This window comes from Salvelinus fontinalis, chromosome 9 (genome assembly GCF_029448725.1).
Source record: "Salvelinus fontinalis isolate EN_2023a chromosome 9, ASM2944872v1, whole genome shotgun sequence".
Lineage (NCBI taxonomy): Eukaryota > Metazoa > Chordata > Actinopteri > Salmoniformes > Salmonidae > Salvelinus > Salvelinus fontinalis.
In genome coordinates this window covers 24,035,822-24,054,246 of record NC_074673.1, presented here as the reverse complement: position 1 = coordinate 24,054,246, position 18,425 = coordinate 24,035,822, and the positions used below count along the sequence as shown (strand labels likewise).

The 18,425-nt window shown below is 41.4% G+C and overlaps 2 protein-coding genes, 3 non-coding genes and 1 pseudogene across 5 annotated transcripts; 1 reads left to right on the top strand and 5 right to left on the bottom strand.

Annotated features, from left to right (window-relative positions):
- The first annotated feature begins 2,607 nt into the window (after positions 1-2,607).
- On the top strand, positions 2,608-3,952 carry cart2 (cocaine- and amphetamine-regulated transcript 2). The gene is made up of 3 exons (XM_055933795.1): positions 2,608-2,960; positions 3,250-3,333; positions 3,600-3,952. Exons 1-3 carry the CDS (start codon positions 2,796-2,798, stop codon positions 3,705-3,707), a joined length of 357 nt encoding a protein of 118 aa, XP_055789770.1. The 5' UTR covers positions 2,608-2,795; the 3' UTR covers positions 3,708-3,952.
- A 5,604-nt stretch (positions 3,953-9,556) lies between these two features.
- LOC129862968 (40S ribosomal protein S17-like) lies at positions 9,557-16,178 on the bottom strand. Its single transcript, XM_055935063.1, has 5 exons — positions 16,026-16,178; positions 14,989-15,140; positions 13,417-13,522; positions 11,285-11,350; positions 9,557-10,016 (listed from the first exon to the last, which is right to left on the bottom strand). The coding sequence occupies exons 1-5, from the start codon at positions 16,176-16,178 to the stop codon at positions 9,939-9,941; spliced, it is 555 nt and encodes a 184-aa protein (XP_055791038.1). The 3' UTR covers positions 9,557-9,938.
- Positions 10,161-10,283, bottom strand: LOC129863031 (small nucleolar RNA SNORA71; annotated as a pseudogene).
- On the bottom strand, positions 12,760-12,888 carry LOC129863029 (small nucleolar RNA SNORA71). The gene has a single exon (XR_008760899.1). It is a non-coding gene; the product is annotated as a small nucleolar RNA SNORA71 (small nucleolar RNA).
- Positions 13,689-13,813, bottom strand: LOC129863034 (small nucleolar RNA SNORA71). The gene has a single exon (XR_008760902.1). It is a non-coding gene; the product is annotated as a small nucleolar RNA SNORA71 (small nucleolar RNA).
- LOC129863030 (small nucleolar RNA SNORA71) lies at positions 15,218-15,348 on the bottom strand. The gene has a single exon (XR_008760900.1). It is a non-coding gene; the product is annotated as a small nucleolar RNA SNORA71 (small nucleolar RNA).
- Positions 16,179-18,425: the final 2,247 nt, after the last annotated feature.

The window sequence follows — 18,425 nt, the reverse complement described above, 5'->3', positions numbered from 1 at the left end:
TACATACACTAAGTTGACTGTGCCTTTAAACAGCTTGGAAAATTCAAGAAAATTATGTCATGGCTTTAGAAGCTTCTGATAGGCTAATTGACATAATTTGAGTCAATTGGAGATGTACCTGTGGATGTATTTCAAGGCCTACCTTCAAACTCAGTGCCTCTGCTTAACATCATGGGAAAATCAAAATAAATCAGACAAGACCTCCATTTTTTTTGTAGACCTCCACAAGTCTGGTTCATCCTTGGGAGCAATTTCCAAAAGCCTGAAGGTACCACGTTTATCTGTACAAACAATAGTACGCAAGTATAAACACAATGGGACAACGCAGCCGTCATACTGCTCAGGAAGGAGACGTGTTCTGTCTCTCAGAGATGAACGTACTTTAGTGCGAAAAGTGCAAATCAATCCTAGAACAACAACCTTGTGAAGATGATGGAGGATATAGGTACAAAAGTATTTATATCCACAGTAAAACGAGTCCTATATCGACATAACCTGAAAGGCCGATCAGCAAGGAAGAAGTCACTCCTCCAAAACCACCATAGAACTGTTTGGCCATAATGACCGTTATGTTTGGAGGCAAAAGGGGGAGGCTTGCAAGCCAAAGAACACAGCATCATGGTGTGGGGGTGCATTGCTGCAGGAGGGACTGGTGCACAAAATTATGTGGATATATTGAAGCAACATCTCTAGACATCAGTCAGGAAGTTAAAACTTGGTCGCAAATGGGTCTTCCAAATGGACAATGACCCAAAGCATACTTCCAAAGTTGTGGCAAAATGGCTTAAGGACAACAAAGTCAAGGTATTGGAGTGGCCATCACAAAGCCCTGACCTCAATCCTATAGAACATTTGTGGGCGGAACTGAAAAGCATGTGCGAGCAAGGCCTACAAACCTGTCTCAGTTACACCAGCTCTGTCAGGAGGATTGGGCCAAAATTCACCCAACGTATTGTGAGAAGCTTGTGGAAGGTTACCCGAAACATTTGACCCAAGTTAAACAATTTAAAGGCAATGCTACCAAATACTAATTGAGTGTATGTAAACTTCTGACCCACTGGGAATGTGATGAAAGAAATAAAAGCTGAAATAAATCATTCTCTCGACTATTATTCTGACATTTCACATTTTTAAAATAAAGTGGTGATCCTAACTGACCTAAAACAGGGATTTTTTACTAGGATTAAATGTTAGATGTATTTGGCTAAGGTGTATGTAAACTTCAGACTTCAACTGTATGTATGTGGAACATAGGGGGACATTCAGCATATACCTGATAACATTATTGTGCTTGACCTGCATTCTCCTTTTCAGCTGTTTTGATAGCCCAATATACCAAGCAGAGCAGCATAATAAAAATGACACTGGATCAAGGTTGAGACAAGCAGTTTATATAAACATTTACATTTGTTCAAAATTGTACAAATAATTTTAGCAGCAATCAGGTCACCGGAAAGGGATTTATCTAGGGATACACAAAGATAGTTTGCTCCTATTATGTGCCTGCTGTGTCTGATGCACACAAACAACACTGTTTGTTTACAAGGCCTTGGTAACTTCAGATTTCTTGATACATGGCAGTGACCTTTTTAACCTGTGGTGTATTATATATTATGCCTTTTGCAAGTGTTTGTCAGAAATATTATTCACATTAGTTATGTCACAAATGAAAGAAACTTTAACGTATAGCTGTATATAGGCTATACTATTAGAAATTGGCGTAGGGTTTATTTAAACTGAAAACATTTTACATTTACATTTTAGTCATTTAGCAGACGCTCTTATCCAGAGCGACTTACAGTAGAGTGCATACATTTTTATTACATTTTTACATACTGAGACAAGGATACCCCTACCGGCCAAACCCTCCCTAACCCGGACGACGCTATGCCAATTGTGCGTCGCCCCACGGACCTCCCGGTTGCGGCCAGCTGCGACAGAGCCTGGGCGCGAACCCAGAGACTCTGGTGGCGCAGCTAGCACTGCGATGCAGTGCCCTAGACCACTGCACCACCCGGGAGACGGGTGGAAAACATGACACCTTATCTGTGCACTGTTCCCCTGGGTACAGAAGTGCGTCACAAACAAATATCCATAATCAAGCTAATCTCAGAGCTTCAGGCATCATCATTGGATTATCCTCCTTTTATCATTCAGAACCCATCTCCTCAAAGAGATTAATTAAAAAATAAGCCAGTGAGAACATGTTTTAAACTCAAAGGGGCAGTTTCCCACACACATATTAAGCCTAGTAATGGACTAAGAAGCACTTTTAATGGCAAATATCCATTGAACAAGCATTTTAGTCTTGGACTAGGCTTAATCTGTGTCCGGCAAACCAGCCCTAAATTCTGAAGTTCCAAATTCTGTACAAAATGTAGCACAACTTGGTGGGCTATTTACTGAAGAACCTCTGAAAATATAACTAACTTTCAAGACCATCAGATTACGTTTTGTTAATTGCAATAAAAATTAGCAATCAGATAATATAATAAAATATTAAACTACCCATGGCTGTACTCTGTGCACTAGCAAAGACCACAAGAGCAAAACTAATTCTGAAGGGCATTTGCTGAGACAATTTGGACAGCGTAATGGGCTTCTTACGTAGGTTATTATTTCTCTTACGTATATAAGGAGATCAATGCTCAAGGCGGAGCAATTCAATATCAATGAGAATACAAACACTGAAGAGCAAACAAAAGGAGGCAAAACTGCAGGGATTGGTCAATTGAGTTGAAATAGGAAACAACTTCGCGCGCTCGTAAAGCAAAGCACTTCTCCAGATCAGGACCATGGAGAGCTCTAAACTGTGGACGATAGCGGTAGTTTGTACAGCGCTGCTGTCCATCCTCTGTGGTGCTGAAACGAGCGACTCAGAAATGGAAGTGGATTTGGAAATGAGAAACATTCACGACTTCTATCCACAAAATCCGAATCTAACGAACGAAAAACGTCTTGTAAGTCTAGCTATATTGTCTGTAAACTGTATGCATGAATGCTTATGTCCGCGGGTAGCTTTTGGAATTTACATTCGACTACCTCGATAAATAAAGAGTAGGCTAAATTATGCTATATACAAAATAAAAAGCACATTGTTATTGAGAACGTGAATGGTGTTTTAGGTTTTGTTGGTCAAAATGTGAATATTGACTCAAGGAACTGTAGTAATGCTACACAATGACAAGACAGCACTTCAAGCTCTGACAGTTATGTATTGTAATTGTGTATTTCTTACTGTTTCCATAGCTTGGCGCTCTACACGAAGTTCTCAAAAAACTGCAGACCAAAAGAATTAATCCATGGGAAAAGAAATTTGGACAAGTTCCCACTGTAAGATTTTACACTCTTTCTCTGTTCAGAGAAGGTATTACTTTTTTTTTTTTAAATGACGAATAATTACCAAATGCAGAATGACAAGATTATTTTATTTTGGTCCAGTGTTCTTGTGGTCTTAACTAGGCTATTGGAAGTTCCTTAAACATGTCGTCGGATTATTTAATAAATGCGTGGTGTTTTGAAACGATTTACAGGATGATATTATAACCTACAGTATCCTCATTGTTTTCATTTAACAATTTGACATTCATCTTTTTCAGTGCGACGTGGGGGAGCATTGCGCAGTGAGGAAAGGCGCTCGAATCGGCAAAATGTGCGACTGTCCACGGGGAGCTTTCTGCAACTTCTTTCTGTTGAAGTGCTTGTGAATGTAGGTTTATTGGATTCAATCCCCTATCATTGTGTTATTTAAAAGAGGGATAATAATGTAACATATGTCATTATTTTTATGAATATTTTTCAAATACAGGCGGACTATAATTGTCAATGTTATGGTGGGACCACCAATTAGATAATGGTACATCCTATCGTTTCCTGGAGTTAGATTAAACATTTGTGTCACCTAAGTGTTACTGAACTCTCTATATTGTGCAATAAAGTGTCTCACAACTTCTTTCGTAATCAGTATTTTTGGTCTCGGAATTCTCTTTTTCTAGTTAAATATTTGTGCAATAGAATGTATTAATAAATGCATCATGAAGCCTCTTATTAAAAGGTTAGTTAGGATTAGTAAATGTGTTAATATGCTGTTCTCATGATACAAAGATCCTATTCAGAATTTCAACTGTACCTCAAACCACACAAACTTCAATTTCCTGACACGTTTCCTTTCACAGTATAGCAAAAACGTACATGTTAGAGGTGATGAATTAGGGAAATTAAGGCGTACTAAAGCAGTCTTCAGCCTGAGTGCAAGCTGGAGAACTAATTTAGTGAAAATTAGTCAGGATCACAAACTTGGTTGGATCTAAAACTGTACTTCAATTACATACTTTAATTATAGTCATGTTTTTCCATAAGCTATATTACAAATGTAACGTGTTCCAAAAATTTATGACATTCCATCTTCACATAAGTAGGAAAACAAAATATAAAGATGCCATTTGATCTCAGAGGGAACTGACAGTTTCAAATTTGACTGAATTTGTCAAAGGGAATGTTCGTTCTAATAGACTCAATCAACACTCAAGATCTCTAAAATGTTAAGTAATGTAAATCGCACACCGGACTCACAATGGTGCTGTAGTCGTGAGTGTGTAATACTAGAAGTATAGTGCATTCAGAAAGTATTCAAAAACCTTGACTTTTTTCACATTTCATTACGTTATAGCCTTATTCTAAAATTGATTAAATATTGAATTTGTTTCATCCATCTACAAACAATACCCCATAATACCAAAAACAGGTTTTTAGAAATTGGCAAATTTATAAGAAATAAAAAACAGAAATACGTTATTTACATAAGTATTCAGACCCTTTGCTATGAGACTTGAAACTCAGGTGCATCCTGTTTTCATTGATCGTCCATGATATTTCTACAACTTGATTGGAGTCCAACTGTGGTAAATTCAATTGATTGGACGTGATTTGAAAAGGCACACACCTGTCTATATAAGGTCCCACAGTTGACAGTGCATGTCAGAGCAAAAACCAAGCCATGGGGTCGAAGGAATTGTCCGTAGAGCTCCGAGACAGGATTGGGTCAAGACACAGTGAAGTGTACCAAAACCTTTCTGAAGCATTGAAGTTCCAAGAACACAGTGGCCTCAATTTTTCTTAAATGGAATAAGTTTGGAACCACCAACCCTTCCAAGAGCTGGCCACCCGGCCAAACTGAGCAATCAGGGGAGAAGGGCTTTGGTCAGGGAGGTGAACAAGAACTCGATGGTCATTTACTCGATGGTCATTTCCTGTGGACTGGAAGACTAGTCAGGATCGAGGGAAAGTACAGAGATCCGTGATGAAAAACTGTTCCAGAGCGCTCAGGACCTGATTGGGGCGAAGGTTCACCTTCCAATAGGACAACGACCCTAAGTTCACAGCCAAGACAACACAGCAGTGACTTCGGGACAAGTCCAGGGTTCCCATACCTTCTTAAACATCAAATTCAAAAACTTTTCAAAGACTTTCCAGGCCCAATTCCCTCAAATTCAAAGGGCCCAACATGGCATAGTTTGAGACACGGATCAAGGTTAATTACTGTTACAACACTGATGATTTTTATAATAAGAACTAGCAGGCTTTACAGAAGCTCACAGACAACAATTAAAAAGAGAAAGAGTCTTGAATGTGTGAACACTTCTCAATTATGCTATGTTACAATGATGGCAGACTACATGGTCTCTTGCCTTCTCTAACACGGCACAGCAAAACAATATATTGTGTAAGTTGAGACAGAGACTTATTTACGAGTTGAAGAGCTAAGTAACTCCTTGTTTATTTCATTAGCACCAGCTTAACAACACAAAACATGTCGCGGAGCAAAAACATTACCTTGTTTTTACATGAACATGATCAAATAAATAGGCAAATAAAAAACACATGGCCATAAATAAAATGTTTTGCAACAATAAAAGATGAAAATTAAAAATAAATAAAACATTTCCCCAACCATTGTGTTCTGGGGTTGTTGGCCTTTTTGGTTCATTTGCTTTTCTTTTCCCCCCTTTTTTTCTCGCTTACTCATTGAGTAGTGTTTTGCCCTTTCTCAAACTGTTAAAACAGTGCCCAACCCTTGCTTTTTGCTGCTATGCCCCTTCATTTGCTTTTCATGTCATTCAATTTTTCATTGAGTAGTGTTTCTATTTCAGCTGCTTGTGCTCTTTTATCTTTACCACCCTTTCTCAGGCTATTGGACTTGGCAATAAGAGTGAGGTTGCCTGTGCTCTCCTCTGAGTGCAAATTTGTCTGCTGAGGTCTCGAGAGCATTTATGTCATCTGTCAGTCTTCTTTTCTTCCCTTTAAGTTAATCTATTTCATCTATAAGGTCTATTCATCTATTCTGTTTCTGTTTTTTTGCTCATCCATTCTTCTCTGTCTGTTCTTCTTGATGTGTCACATACCTCTGCCTTGCAGATGCCACTGACATAAGCAGCGGTCTGTCAATGCACACATTATGTATGCCACCCACAGCTCTTATGTGGTCAACTATACATCTCTGTGCTACATATGAATCTTCTTTCAAGTTCTCCACTTCAATCTGCCGATTGATGGAGAATGCGCGCTCTACTGAGGCTTGCCTGTGTGACAGTGAGAGGAGTTGGCGCAAAGTCTCCATAGATTTATGAGCTCTTTGTCCTTTGACATATACTCATGTAAAAATGTGTCCAATCTGTCTTGGACAGGATCAAAGTTTACAAACTCTGAGTGTTGGGCCTGGACAATGTCATCAATAAAATGTGAGTATTGTCGAAAGATGTCATCACAATCTTCTTCCTTCACCCGATGACTATTTACAAGGTAGGTCAGGGCCTTCTTCAATTTTGCTGTACACAGCATCTTTCTTTTTGTGCCTGCCATTTCCCTTGGATCCAAAATAAAAGATGTGAGAACAGAGAGTACTTCAATGGAAATTTCTCAATGAGTTTGTAAACAGTTGTGAGCATACACTTCTTGCAAGCGATTTTGAAGTCCAGCAATGTTTTCTGTCCAATCTTCTTCCCTGCGGACAAGTCTCTCACAATTCTTTGAGTAACAAAGCCCAAGTCGACATGTGAGGAGTAGATGTGATTGGATGACTGTCTCACCTCGACATCAATATGTTTTTGAGGGGTCTTCGCTTCTTTCATGAGGTCTGGCTTAATTAATCTGCTCATCAAGCTCTTAAGCACCTTGAACAAGTCTGTAGAGAGAAATGGCACCATGGGCTTATCGGTCTGGTAGCGTGTAAGAAATGGTGTCACTTCTTTGCTCACTGACAAGATGAAATTCAGTTTTGCTGTCATGAGGGTCCTTAACAGCCTCCTGAATCACCTCAAAGGACTTTGTGCCTGCATTTGGACCTCTCTTCTCTACAGCCTTCACATATGTTGCCATATGGGGCAAAAACTCTAAAGCTCTTTCAAGCATGGGCGCAATTTCAACCCACCGTGTCTTGCAAAACTTAAGTGGCATTGGGGTATCTGATGATGTTAAAGCAGTCCTCCCTGCGGGCTGGTGTATCCTTCAGAAGTTGGTACATAGCATGCAGTACACTGTCGACTTCCCACTCTGTCACTTCTACTCCCTTCTGAAATGCTCCACGTACAATATGGAGACCGCAACTGCCAATGTTTATAAGGTGTACATCAAAATCTAGGAGGGACTTCTCAACCTTTGAGTAAAATGACCAATTTACATTTGGTACATCCATGGAGATCTGAACCATGTTTTTCTTTGGTAGAACTTCGGTGCTCTTCTCATAGACAGCTTTAAGGTACAACGCAGTCGCATGTCCCACAAATTTAGAATCATAAAATCTCGTTACAACTTTGTCCTCATCCCATAAACGGACATGAAAGTCACACTGCTTTGACTGTGTTTTTCTGTTAAGGCTCATCAAAGAGAAGTACATAGTCCTCCTCCCCAGCAGACTGTTTTTTAGACAAGTGCTTGAAATGAAGAGCCAAGCCATGTGTGCACAAATAGCTGGACTTTGTTGCCCCACATGTTGAGGTCTTGGCTATTGCACTGTCTGGGAACATCTCTGAGAGCAGCACACCTAAGGAGTAAAAAAAAACTAAAAGATGTTTAAATCAAACACTTATTTCTGTTTCTAGCCTGTGTGTGAATGTGTGTTACAGAGAGAGAACATGAAATATGAAAACAAACATAACATGTTCCTAAAACTAATGTAATGTTACAGGTGACAGTTTATAAACCATGCCACTCACCCGTGCGTTCACTAGAGTGGAAAGAGTAGACACTCGATCATATTCAGACACCACAATGTGTCCTCTTTGGGAACGCCAGTTAAGACGGACTGTCTTGTGGTTTTTGAATGTGGTAGTAGTTGTAGAAGATTGTCTAGGTGGTGATGTAGATGATGACTTTTCCACATAGTTCAATTGATTGGGAGCTGTAGGAAAATAAGTCTCCAAGTCTGATGAACGACTAGCTAGCATTAGTCATTAAACGTTGTCACTAACAACTCTAGTGAACGTCCTTTAACTAAACGTAAACTTTCAGCTAACGTTAGAAAACTGTCATTTATTTCAAATGTTCACTGTCCAGCTCTGCTTGCCGCAAGTTGGCTAACGTAACGTTAACAGCTTAGCTAATGTTAGCTAGCTAGCACGATAAATGTGATTGTGGGAGAATTGAGGCTTCTAGATAACGTTAGCTACAAACATAGCAAACGTTAATTTGACCGAATAGTTCTGTAACGTTAAAAGTTAATTTACCAAATCACGAAGAGACGGAATAATCTAGCTAACTAATTAACTAAGTATGGTTGTTGTATTCCTTTCTACATGTTACCAGGGGTAGGACCTAACCGCTTTTAACGTGTGGAGTGCCGTCATGTATGAAGCACCAGCAGCATGGCTCGTCGCAGCTGCTTCGCCCATGGCGTGATCTTTTGTTGATTTGCTGCAGGCTCTGCATCGGGCCATATGGATGTCCCGCGGATCTTTAACAAGCCAGTCTTTGTAAATGTCTTTAGAGAGCCACGTGCCCCGGAATTGACATTTCCAGGCATAGCTTAAGTTTCGCTTAACGTTAGCTTTCTCGCTTACTTGCCTCTGTTTAATAACTCATGCACGTAACCGTCGCACTTTCTCGGGGCAGGTGGCGCGTGAAACAAGGACACACAAACGGCGAAAGACACATACAGACAGCGGAAGTAGCCCATTACTGACGTAAAAAATAATCATCTGATAACTGCAATTTCTATTCTTCCAAAAATGTATAAATTCAAGCACTTTCAATGACCCATGTCTATTTTCAAAAACTTTAAGGCCTTGATTTTCTCTCTCAAATTCACAAACTTTCAAGGACCCGTGGGAACCCTAGACAAGTCTCAATGTCCTTGCATGGCCCAGCCAGAGCCCGAACTTGAACCTGATCGAACATCTCTCAAGACCTGCAAATAGCTCTGCAGTGACGCTCCCCATCCAACCTGACAGAGCTTGTGAGAATCTGCAGAGGTATGGGAGAAACTCCCAATACAGGTGTGCCAAGCTTGTAGCGTCATACCTGCCAAAGGCACTTCAACAAAGTACTGAGTAAAGGGTCTGAATACTTATGTATATGATATTTTAATACACTTGCAACACTTATAAAAAAACGTTTTTTGCTTTGTCATTATGGGGTTATTGCATGTAGATAACAAAAAACAATTGAATCCACTTTAGAATAAGGCTGTAATGTAACAAAATATGGAAAAAGTTGTGGGGTCTGAATACTTTCCAAATGCTCTATAGTATATGAACTAAACTTTATTGCACAAAGCCTGAAATTACAGTTCAATTGAGTCAAGGACATGAGGACCAAGCGCTTATCCAATTAACATTTCCATCAATCTAGCATACGCATCTACTTGTTCTAAACAGCAAGACCACTAGGAGACTTATTGCTTTTTTTGTACATTTTGTATTTATTAAGAGATATATTACAAATGCCTAGACTCCTCTGGGTGTCTTAAAGTTCATTCCGACAGTTGGCTGGGTGACCTGCAGGTTGGACAGACTTCCGAAGTCCTGGAGGAAAGAGAAAAATAAAATTCCATTTCACCATCAAGTAACCACCAGAATACACCACAAGTTCATGCTAACGATGTAAACCACAGAAGCCTGGTCTCTTATCGGTGAGTAGTTTCACCCTGAAGTTAAGATTGTGGAAGATGTTGAATACAGGGTTTGACAGGAACCGGTATTCCAACAAACACGGGAACATTTTTCAAAGTCACTGTTCCTGTACTATCAATGACTATGGCAAGTCATGCCATAGTCACTTTCAATACAGTGTTTAAGCCATGGTGTTATCTTAAGGCTAAACATACTTGTGTATGTGGACCCCCCTTCAAATGAGTTGATTTGGCTATTTCAGCCATACCCTTTGCTGACTGGTGTATAAAATTGAGTACAAAGCCATGCAATCTCCATAGACAAACATTGTCAGTAGAATGGCCTTACTGAACAGAGCTCAGTGACTTTCAACGTGGCACCATCATAGGATGCCACCTTTCCAACAAGTCAGTTTGTCAAATGTATGCCCTACTAGAGCTGCCCCTGTAAACTAAGTGCTGTTTTTGTGAAGCGGAAACGTCTAAGCTCGACAACGGCTCAGTTGCGAAGTGGTAGGCCACACAAGCTCACAGAACAGGACCGCCGAGTGCTGAAGCTTGTTATTTTAATTTTAATCTCCTGTCCTCGGTTGCAACACTCACTACAGAGTTCCAAACTGCCTCTGGAAATAACATCAGCACAAGAACTGTTCGTCGGGAGCTTCATGAAATGGGTTTTCATGGCAAAGCAGCCACACACAAGCCTAAAATCACCATGCCAAGCATCGGCTTGAGTGGTGTAAAGCTCGCCGCCAATTTGACTCTGGCGCAGTGCAAAAGCGTTCTCTGGAGTGATGAATCATGCTTCACCATCTGGCAGTCCGACAGACTAATCTAGGTTTGGCGGATGCCAGGAGAAGGCTAACTGCCTGAAAGCATAGTGCCAACTGTAAAGTTTGGTGGATGAGGATCTGGTCTGGGGCTGTTTTTCATGGGTCGGGCTAGGCCCCTTAATTCCAGTGAAGGGAAATCTTAACGCTACAGCAAACAATGACATTCTAGACGAATCTGTGCTTCGAACTTTGTGGCAACCGTTTGGGGAAGGCCCTTTCCTGTTTCAGCATGACAATGCCACTGTGCACAAAGCGAGTTCCATACACAAGCAGGTGTCCACATACTTTGGATCAGGTAGTGTTTATTCATCATGAAGACACCAAACGTAACTGCCTGTGAGGGACTTACCAGTAGTTTGAGCATCTCCTTGGTGTCAGGGTCCACCTCTATGATCTCTTGGTCAAGAGCAGAAACCTGTAAACAGAAAAGTTAAGTTAGTGGTAATGCATTATGTCAACACTGTCCAAACACATTAGTAATAGTGTGCACAGTAAACTGGCAACAGTTAAATACATCAATTCAACAGAGCGTACAGTTACTGACTGCCTGGGGCAATGGTTACAGGCCTGCCAACTTTTTAGAGTACCAGACACGCGCAGCAAATTGGGATTTTCTCCCCCCCCCCCGCACGCTCGTGCATGAGTCTTATCGCAAATAGAAAATTGTACTAAATCAAGTCTATATATGGTTGGAATACTTTCTTGACCGCATTCCATTTACACATATGTAAAAGTCACGAAGTTCTTTCTAATTCGAAAGAACACACCAAGGGCCTTTATTATTGGAGTTTAATTTTATTAATTAAAATGTACAAATTTATTAAAACAAAATGTACAAATGTCTTATCCACAATAAAAATATTTACTCTGATATTCCAAATGTTTGAAGTAGAGCATCAAATAAACATGTTATTCATAAAAACGAAAAAGCTATGATAGGAAACAGTGGGTGAGAACAAATCTTCTGGAGACCTTTAAAATGTCCAGGAAATTATTTCGACACATTTGCCTGGTAGCTAGCAGATTGAACCTTCCGCAGCAGGACATCAGGGTAGACTTCTCTGTGGCAAACAGTTCCTCTGGCAACCATTGAAACCTTCTTGGTAATGAGGGCACTCAGCAAGTCAGTACTGGGTTTTGTTCTTGGAAACGAGACTGAATATTTGTTCGCAGTCTGCACTCAGACTCCATTTAATGCCAAGACGTTTATATTTTTTTTTATTATACTTTTGTAATGCTTTGTGACGTGGCTCAATTACAGTTACAATCTATTAGGTTGCGTGATCCACGTAATGTTATGTCGAAAACAACTAATGGGACGCAGAATGAAATGTATATCACACTCGCACAAATACGACCAGTTATTTTTCGTATTTGCATTTAATTTCTTTCACTAGAAATGCGAGTGAACTGCCTGCACTTTAGAGTCCAACGAATCTCCATCTTACGTTTGCTTGAAACAATTAGTGTTTACCTTTCCACAACACACACAGTGAAAGGGATTTGTCCATGTGTTTACATACAGCTGATAGTTGGCAAACTCAGCATCACAACAGGAGGGGCAGACACCGGGTAGCTACGTTGAATAATGATGTATTAATCTCCATGTCCGTTGACAACTCCGTACATGTCTGTGTTGCAGCTTGAGAATCGGGATGTTAAATTCGCAGAGTAAATATTTTATTAAAATATATATAAAAATAAAATCAGGCCCTATTCATTTCTGCGTACTTTTAATCGATCTCGTACCTGGACAGAAAATTGCGTAGTTGGAACGCAAAATGCGTGCGAGTTGGCAGGTCTGGGTTTACGATGTTACCACATTGTTTGAAAGATACAGGGTTTGACAGGAACCAGTATTCCAACAAACACGGGAAAAGCTTTCAAGATCACTATTCCTGTACTATCAATGACTATGGCAAAAGTCATGCCATAGTCACTTTCGATACAGGGCAAATCAAAGAATGATATTTGACTGACTCAAAAGGTATTTCACATCCCAACTATACACCAAAGATAACCAATGGCAGCAAATAAAGGAGATAAATGGTGACCCAAAGCAGCTTATGACCCAAGGCAAAGTAGAAACCTGCATAGCTTTAATCATGACTGTTCGCAGGTAAGGACACAGCAATACAACTCCTTACTGGACAACAAATCAAACATGCACACATCAGCAAGGCATGCCTATAGAGCCCATTAAATTGATAAGCACACCATCCAGATCTTGATGGCAATGGACTATACACATTATTTATTGATGCTTGTTATGCATCAATAAATATTGTGTTAAGTCCATTGCCATCAAGACCTATCAAGAAACATATGCCACTGATTAACCAAACCAACATATAGTTCAGTTAATGCATACCTTTTTGTTGTATGTGATGCCCGTGGGAATCGAACCCACAACCTTTGCGGTGCCAGCAAGTATAGATGCACTGTGCTCTGATGCTCAGAAGTGTGGGTGGACACACTTACCTCTGGGACGTAGTTGTCCCTCCTCTCCCTCTCCTCCTCCTGCAGCTTGATGGAGATGCCTCTGACGGGACCCCTCTGGATGCGCTTCATCAGATGGGTCACATACCTAAGAGCACAAACCAGAATTCAGTTAATTCATGTACAACATCACAATTGTAACAGCATTAGATCAGACCATGGGTTCAAACAAATATTTATGCTAGATCACTGAAAACTAGTCTAGCATGAGAATTAGGTTTCACTCAAGTTTAGGTTGCTGCGGACGAGAAAGATGTTTGAAAGACAGGGTTTGACAGGAAAAGGTATTCCAACAAACATGGGGAAATATTTCAGTCACAATTCCCGTAACATCAATGACTATGGTAACAGTTGTACCATAGTCACTTTCGATATAGGGTTTTGGGTGGCAAACTAGCAATAATCAGCTAGGTCAGGGATATGATAGAATCAATAACTCCATCCAAGCCATGCTATTAGTAGTGTTTTGAAATACAACCTGATTGAAGTGCAGCATAGTACATGTCATATGAAACATCTTTCTCAGAGGACCTGAGACTACCTGGCCTGATGACTCCATGCTGTCCCAGTCCACCTGGCCGTGCTGCTGCTCCAGTTTCAACTGTTCTGCCTGTGGCTATGGAACCCGGACCTGCTGTTTTCAACTCTTTATAGAGACAGCAGTAGCGGTAGAGATACTCTGAATTATCGGCTATGAAAAGCCAACTGACATTTACTCCTGAGGTGCTGACCTGTTGCACCCCTGTGATTATTATTATTTGACCATGCTGGTCATCTATGAACATTTGAACATCTTGGCCATGTTCTGTTATCATCTTCACCAGGCACAGCCAGAAGAGGACTGGCCACCCCTCATAGCCTGGTTTCTCTCTAGGTTTCTTCCTAGGTTTTGGCCTTTCTAGGGAGTTTTTCCTAGCCACCGTGCTTCTACACCTGCATTGCTTGCTGTTTGGGGGTTTAGGCTGGGTTTCTGTACAGCATTTTGTGACCACAGCTGATGTAAGGGCTATATAAATAAATGTGATTCAATAAATATGAAATTAATGAGATACTTCAACATTGAAAAAAGCAAAGGAGCCAATTAGCTGACACCGACATACCAAAAATGGCTGCTGTGGCTTCTGCTACCTATCATGAGGATGAAAAGGGCAGTTTCCAGAAAAACAAGCAGTCATTTCATCTTCTCAGTATAACAGCTGGAATAACAGGACAATTCAGAGTACAACGCATTTCTCATCCATGATTGCGGTACGTTTCCCGAGCCATGTCTCGTGCTGGCTCCGTGGTGACTTAATTTTATAAATTGCGGGTCTGACCCTGTAGTGCAGCTGTGAGCAAGCGTAAGGTGTCGGATCTGCTGGCTACACCTGAAACTAGACCCAGGAGACTCCAAATTGAGAACGAAGAAAATATCCCCAAGGTTGGTTGAACGTTGCTGTACAGCGTTGTCTACGCAACATCTGCTGCTTGACCCCAGACAAGCTTTATATATGCCGCCGAGGTTCGAGTCCGCTTGGCTATTAGAGACAATAAAGCTAAAGAAACCAGACTCACCCAGCGATCTTGTTGCGCAGCTTCTTGCTGGGGATGATAGCGATCTCTTCACACACCCTCTTGTTGGTGTGGAAGTCATTTCCCAGCCGGGTGTAGTACTTCTCAATGATGACCCGGGCGGCTTTTTTCACCGTCTTGGTCCTGACTCGTCCCTGTGGAACAAAGGAGTTGTGCAAATGACTAGGTTATTCTCATCTCCTGAATGGGCTTACATTTTATGAATTTAAAATATCTGAGAAAACCAGGGTTCGGTAGGGACTTAGGACCCATCGAACACGGGAAAGCCCCTCAATTCACTTTTCCTGTACTATCAATGACCTGGCCACTTAAATCAAAGCCATAGCCACTTTCGATACAGGGTTCAACGTAAATTACATTTCAAAAGCGGTTGACATTTTAGGAGGTATAAGTATACCAACGGCTGGCATGACCAGGCAAGCTACATTTGGATCTAACATACAAGGTCGTACCTAATACTAACGAGCTAGCAACTTTGCGCAGACTGACTACCTAGCCAACTACCTACATGCTAGTAAATGGATCTCACGATTAACTACACCGGTGAGTAAGTCAGAAACAATGGGTCCCCTACATTGGGAAAACAGACCACCGATGGTTAATTAGCTAGTGGGATGATTTCGCAATCAGCTAGCTATGCTAATCAGTATCACGGAACAAAATGTATTTCTTACAAACAGCTGAAACCAACGTCCTACACCACTAACCACCCTGCGGATAATATGTACAATATTAAAGGCATGGCCAGTTCTCTACTGATTGTAATCAAATCAAGACATGGAAAACGTGGTTGTTCATGTGCAGCCAAATGCTAGCATAATGCTTCTTCCGTTAGCATCTCGGAGAACCCTCATATTGTTCATAAAGTCTGCCAGGAAGGGCATCCTAACGCAATATGTCACTGCGATTGAGTAATACATACACCATTTCACTATTCTAGAGATAAATAACATTATGGCTAGTAAAAACACGGAGGATTACGATAGATTTAGAGGGGTTGTAAATGTTGAAGTACCCACCATGTTGAATCGGGCTGGTAGAAGAGGACTATACAAGCGCTTCAGCGGAAGTGTAATAAGAGGGCACGCGGATGTGGGAAACCAAGGGGAAAGGGTGCCGCCCCCTAGTGGTAGACGAATTCGTAAAAATATATAACCAGACTTGCAGTTCATCACAGCTATATTACTGTACATGTGGTTTCCCCAGTTGAGTGAAATTATTGCGCATAAGTGCGGCGGTTAGTTTAGCGATTAAGAGCTTTGGCCAAGTAAGCGAAAGGCCGCTGGTTCTATCCCCGAGCTGACTAGGGGGAAAAGTTTCGATGTGCTCTTCACTTTTTTATTTAACCTTTATTTAACTAGGCAAGTCAGTTAAGAACAAATTTTTATTTACAATGACGCCCTACCCCGGCCAAACCCTAACCAACGCTGGGCCAATTGTGCGCCGCCCTATGGGACTCCCAATCACGAGAGGCTGTGATACAGCCTGGAATCAAACCAGGGTCTCTAGTGACGCCTCTAGCACTAAAATGCAGTGCCTTAGACCGTTGCGCCACTCGGGAGCCCACTTAACCCTAATTGCTCCAGGGTCGCTGTCAATAATGGCTAATCCCAGGCCATGACTCCACTCTCAGTGGGAATGGGATATGCAAAAAAACATCCAATAAACATTTGTAGCCTATGTGTGAAATAAGACAAGGCAGGGGGGGGGATGTTGCTCAGGATTATTTCTGTCTGGAATGAAGCCCTTTCGTGGGGAAAAACTCATTCTGATTTGCCGGGCCTGGCTCTCCAGTGGATGGACCTGGCTCCCAAGTGGGTGGGCCTATGCTGTCCCAGGCCCACCCATGGCCGGCCCCTGCCCAGTTATGTGAAATATATAGATTAGGGCCTAAAGAATTTATTTTTAATTGATTGATTCCCTTCTATGAACTGTAACTCAGTAAAAGCGTTTACATTTTTGCATGTTGCGTATACTGTGCCTTCGGAAAGTATTTTTATGTTACGTTACAGCCTTATTCTAAAAAAAAAATTTTTTTTTATCCTCAGCTATCTACACACAATACCCTATAATGACAAAGCAAAAACAGGATTTTAGAAATTTGTGCAAATGTATTACAAATAAAACACATATCTTATTTACATAAGTATTCAGACACTTTGCTATGAGACATGAAATTGAGCTCAGGTGCATCCTGTTTCCATTGGTCATCCTTGAAATGTTACTACAACTTGATTGGAGTCCACCTGTAGTAAATTCAATTGATTGGACATGATTTGCAAAGGCACAAACCTGTCTATATAAGGTCCCACAGTTGACAGTGCATGTCTGAGCAAAAACCAGCGTCACGTCTGGAAGAAACATGACACCATCCCTACGGTGAAGCATGGTGATGGCAGCATCATGGTGTGGGGATATTTTTCAGCAGCAGGGACTGGGAGACTAGCCAGGGTTGAGGCAAAGATCAACGGAGCAAAGTACAGAGAGATCCTTGATGAAAACCTGCTCCAGATCACCCAGGACCTCAGACTGGGGTGAAGGTTCACCTTCCAACAGGACAATGACCACACAGCCAAGACAAAGCAGGATTGGCTTCGGGACAAGTCTCTGAATGTCCTTGAGTGGCCCAGCCAGAGCCCGGACTTCAACCCGATCGAGCATTGTTACAATGGCGCCGGAGAGGAGGGCTGCCGTCTTATCGGCTCTTAACCAACCATGCTATTATGTTTGTTTTTTCATGATGTTCATAACTTGTTTTATACATAATGTTGCTGCTACCGTCTCTTATGACCGAAAATAGCGTCTGGGCATTAGAACTGTGATTGCTCACCTCAAACTGTACGAAGAGTTCTTCTTCAATGAGTCGGATGGGAGGAATATACTACTACAGAAACCGGACCAGGCAACAGATCCCCGTGATTCGCTGGAGAAGGAAACAGAGATTTAGTGGAAAAAGATCAGCGTGCCTTGAGAATCAGGTGACGAGTGGCTAATCTGCACTTGCCTTCCGTCCTGCTAGCCAATGTTCAATCGCTGGAAAATAAATGGGACAAAGCTGAAAGCACGTATATCCTACCAACGGGACATTAAAAACTGTAATATTTTATGTTTCACAGAGTCGTGGCTGAACGACGACATTAAGAACAAACAGCTGGCGGGTTATACACTCCATCGGCAGGACAGAACAGCAGCCTCTGGTAAGACACGGGGTGGGGGCCTATGCATATATGTGAATAACAGCTGGTGCATGATATTTAAGGAAGTCTCAAGGTTTTGCGTGCCTGAGGTAGAGTATCTCATGATAAGCTGTAGACCACACTATCTACCTAGAGAGTTTATCTGTATTTTTCGTAGCTGTCTACATTCCACCACAGACCGATGCTGGCACTAAAAGCTGTATACCGCCATAAGCAAACAGG

Coding starts and splice junctions, on each gene's coding strand:
- cart2 (XM_055933795.1), top strand. CDS start 2,796: ATGGAGAGCTCTAAACTGTGGACGATAGCGGTAGTTTGTACAGCGCTG. Junction 2,961..3,249: donor TAACGAACGAAAAACGTCTT/GTAAGTCTAGCT, acceptor CTGTTTCCATAG/CTTGGCGCTCTACACGAAGT. Junction 3,334..3,599: donor AATTTGGACAAGTTCCCACT/GTAAGATTTTAC, acceptor CATCTTTTTCAG/TGCGACGTGGGGGAGCATTG.
- LOC129862968 (XM_055935063.1), bottom strand. CDS start 16,178: ATGAACTGCAAGTCTGGTTATATATTTTTACGAATTCGTCTACCACTA. Junction 15,141..16,025: donor TACCAGCCCGATTCAACATG/GTGGGTACTTCA, acceptor TTTGTTCCACAG/GGACGAGTCAGGACCAAGAC. Junction 11,351..13,416: donor GGGACAACTACGTCCCAGAG/GTAAGTGTGTCC, acceptor TTCTGTTTACAG/GTTTCTGCTCTTGACCAAGA.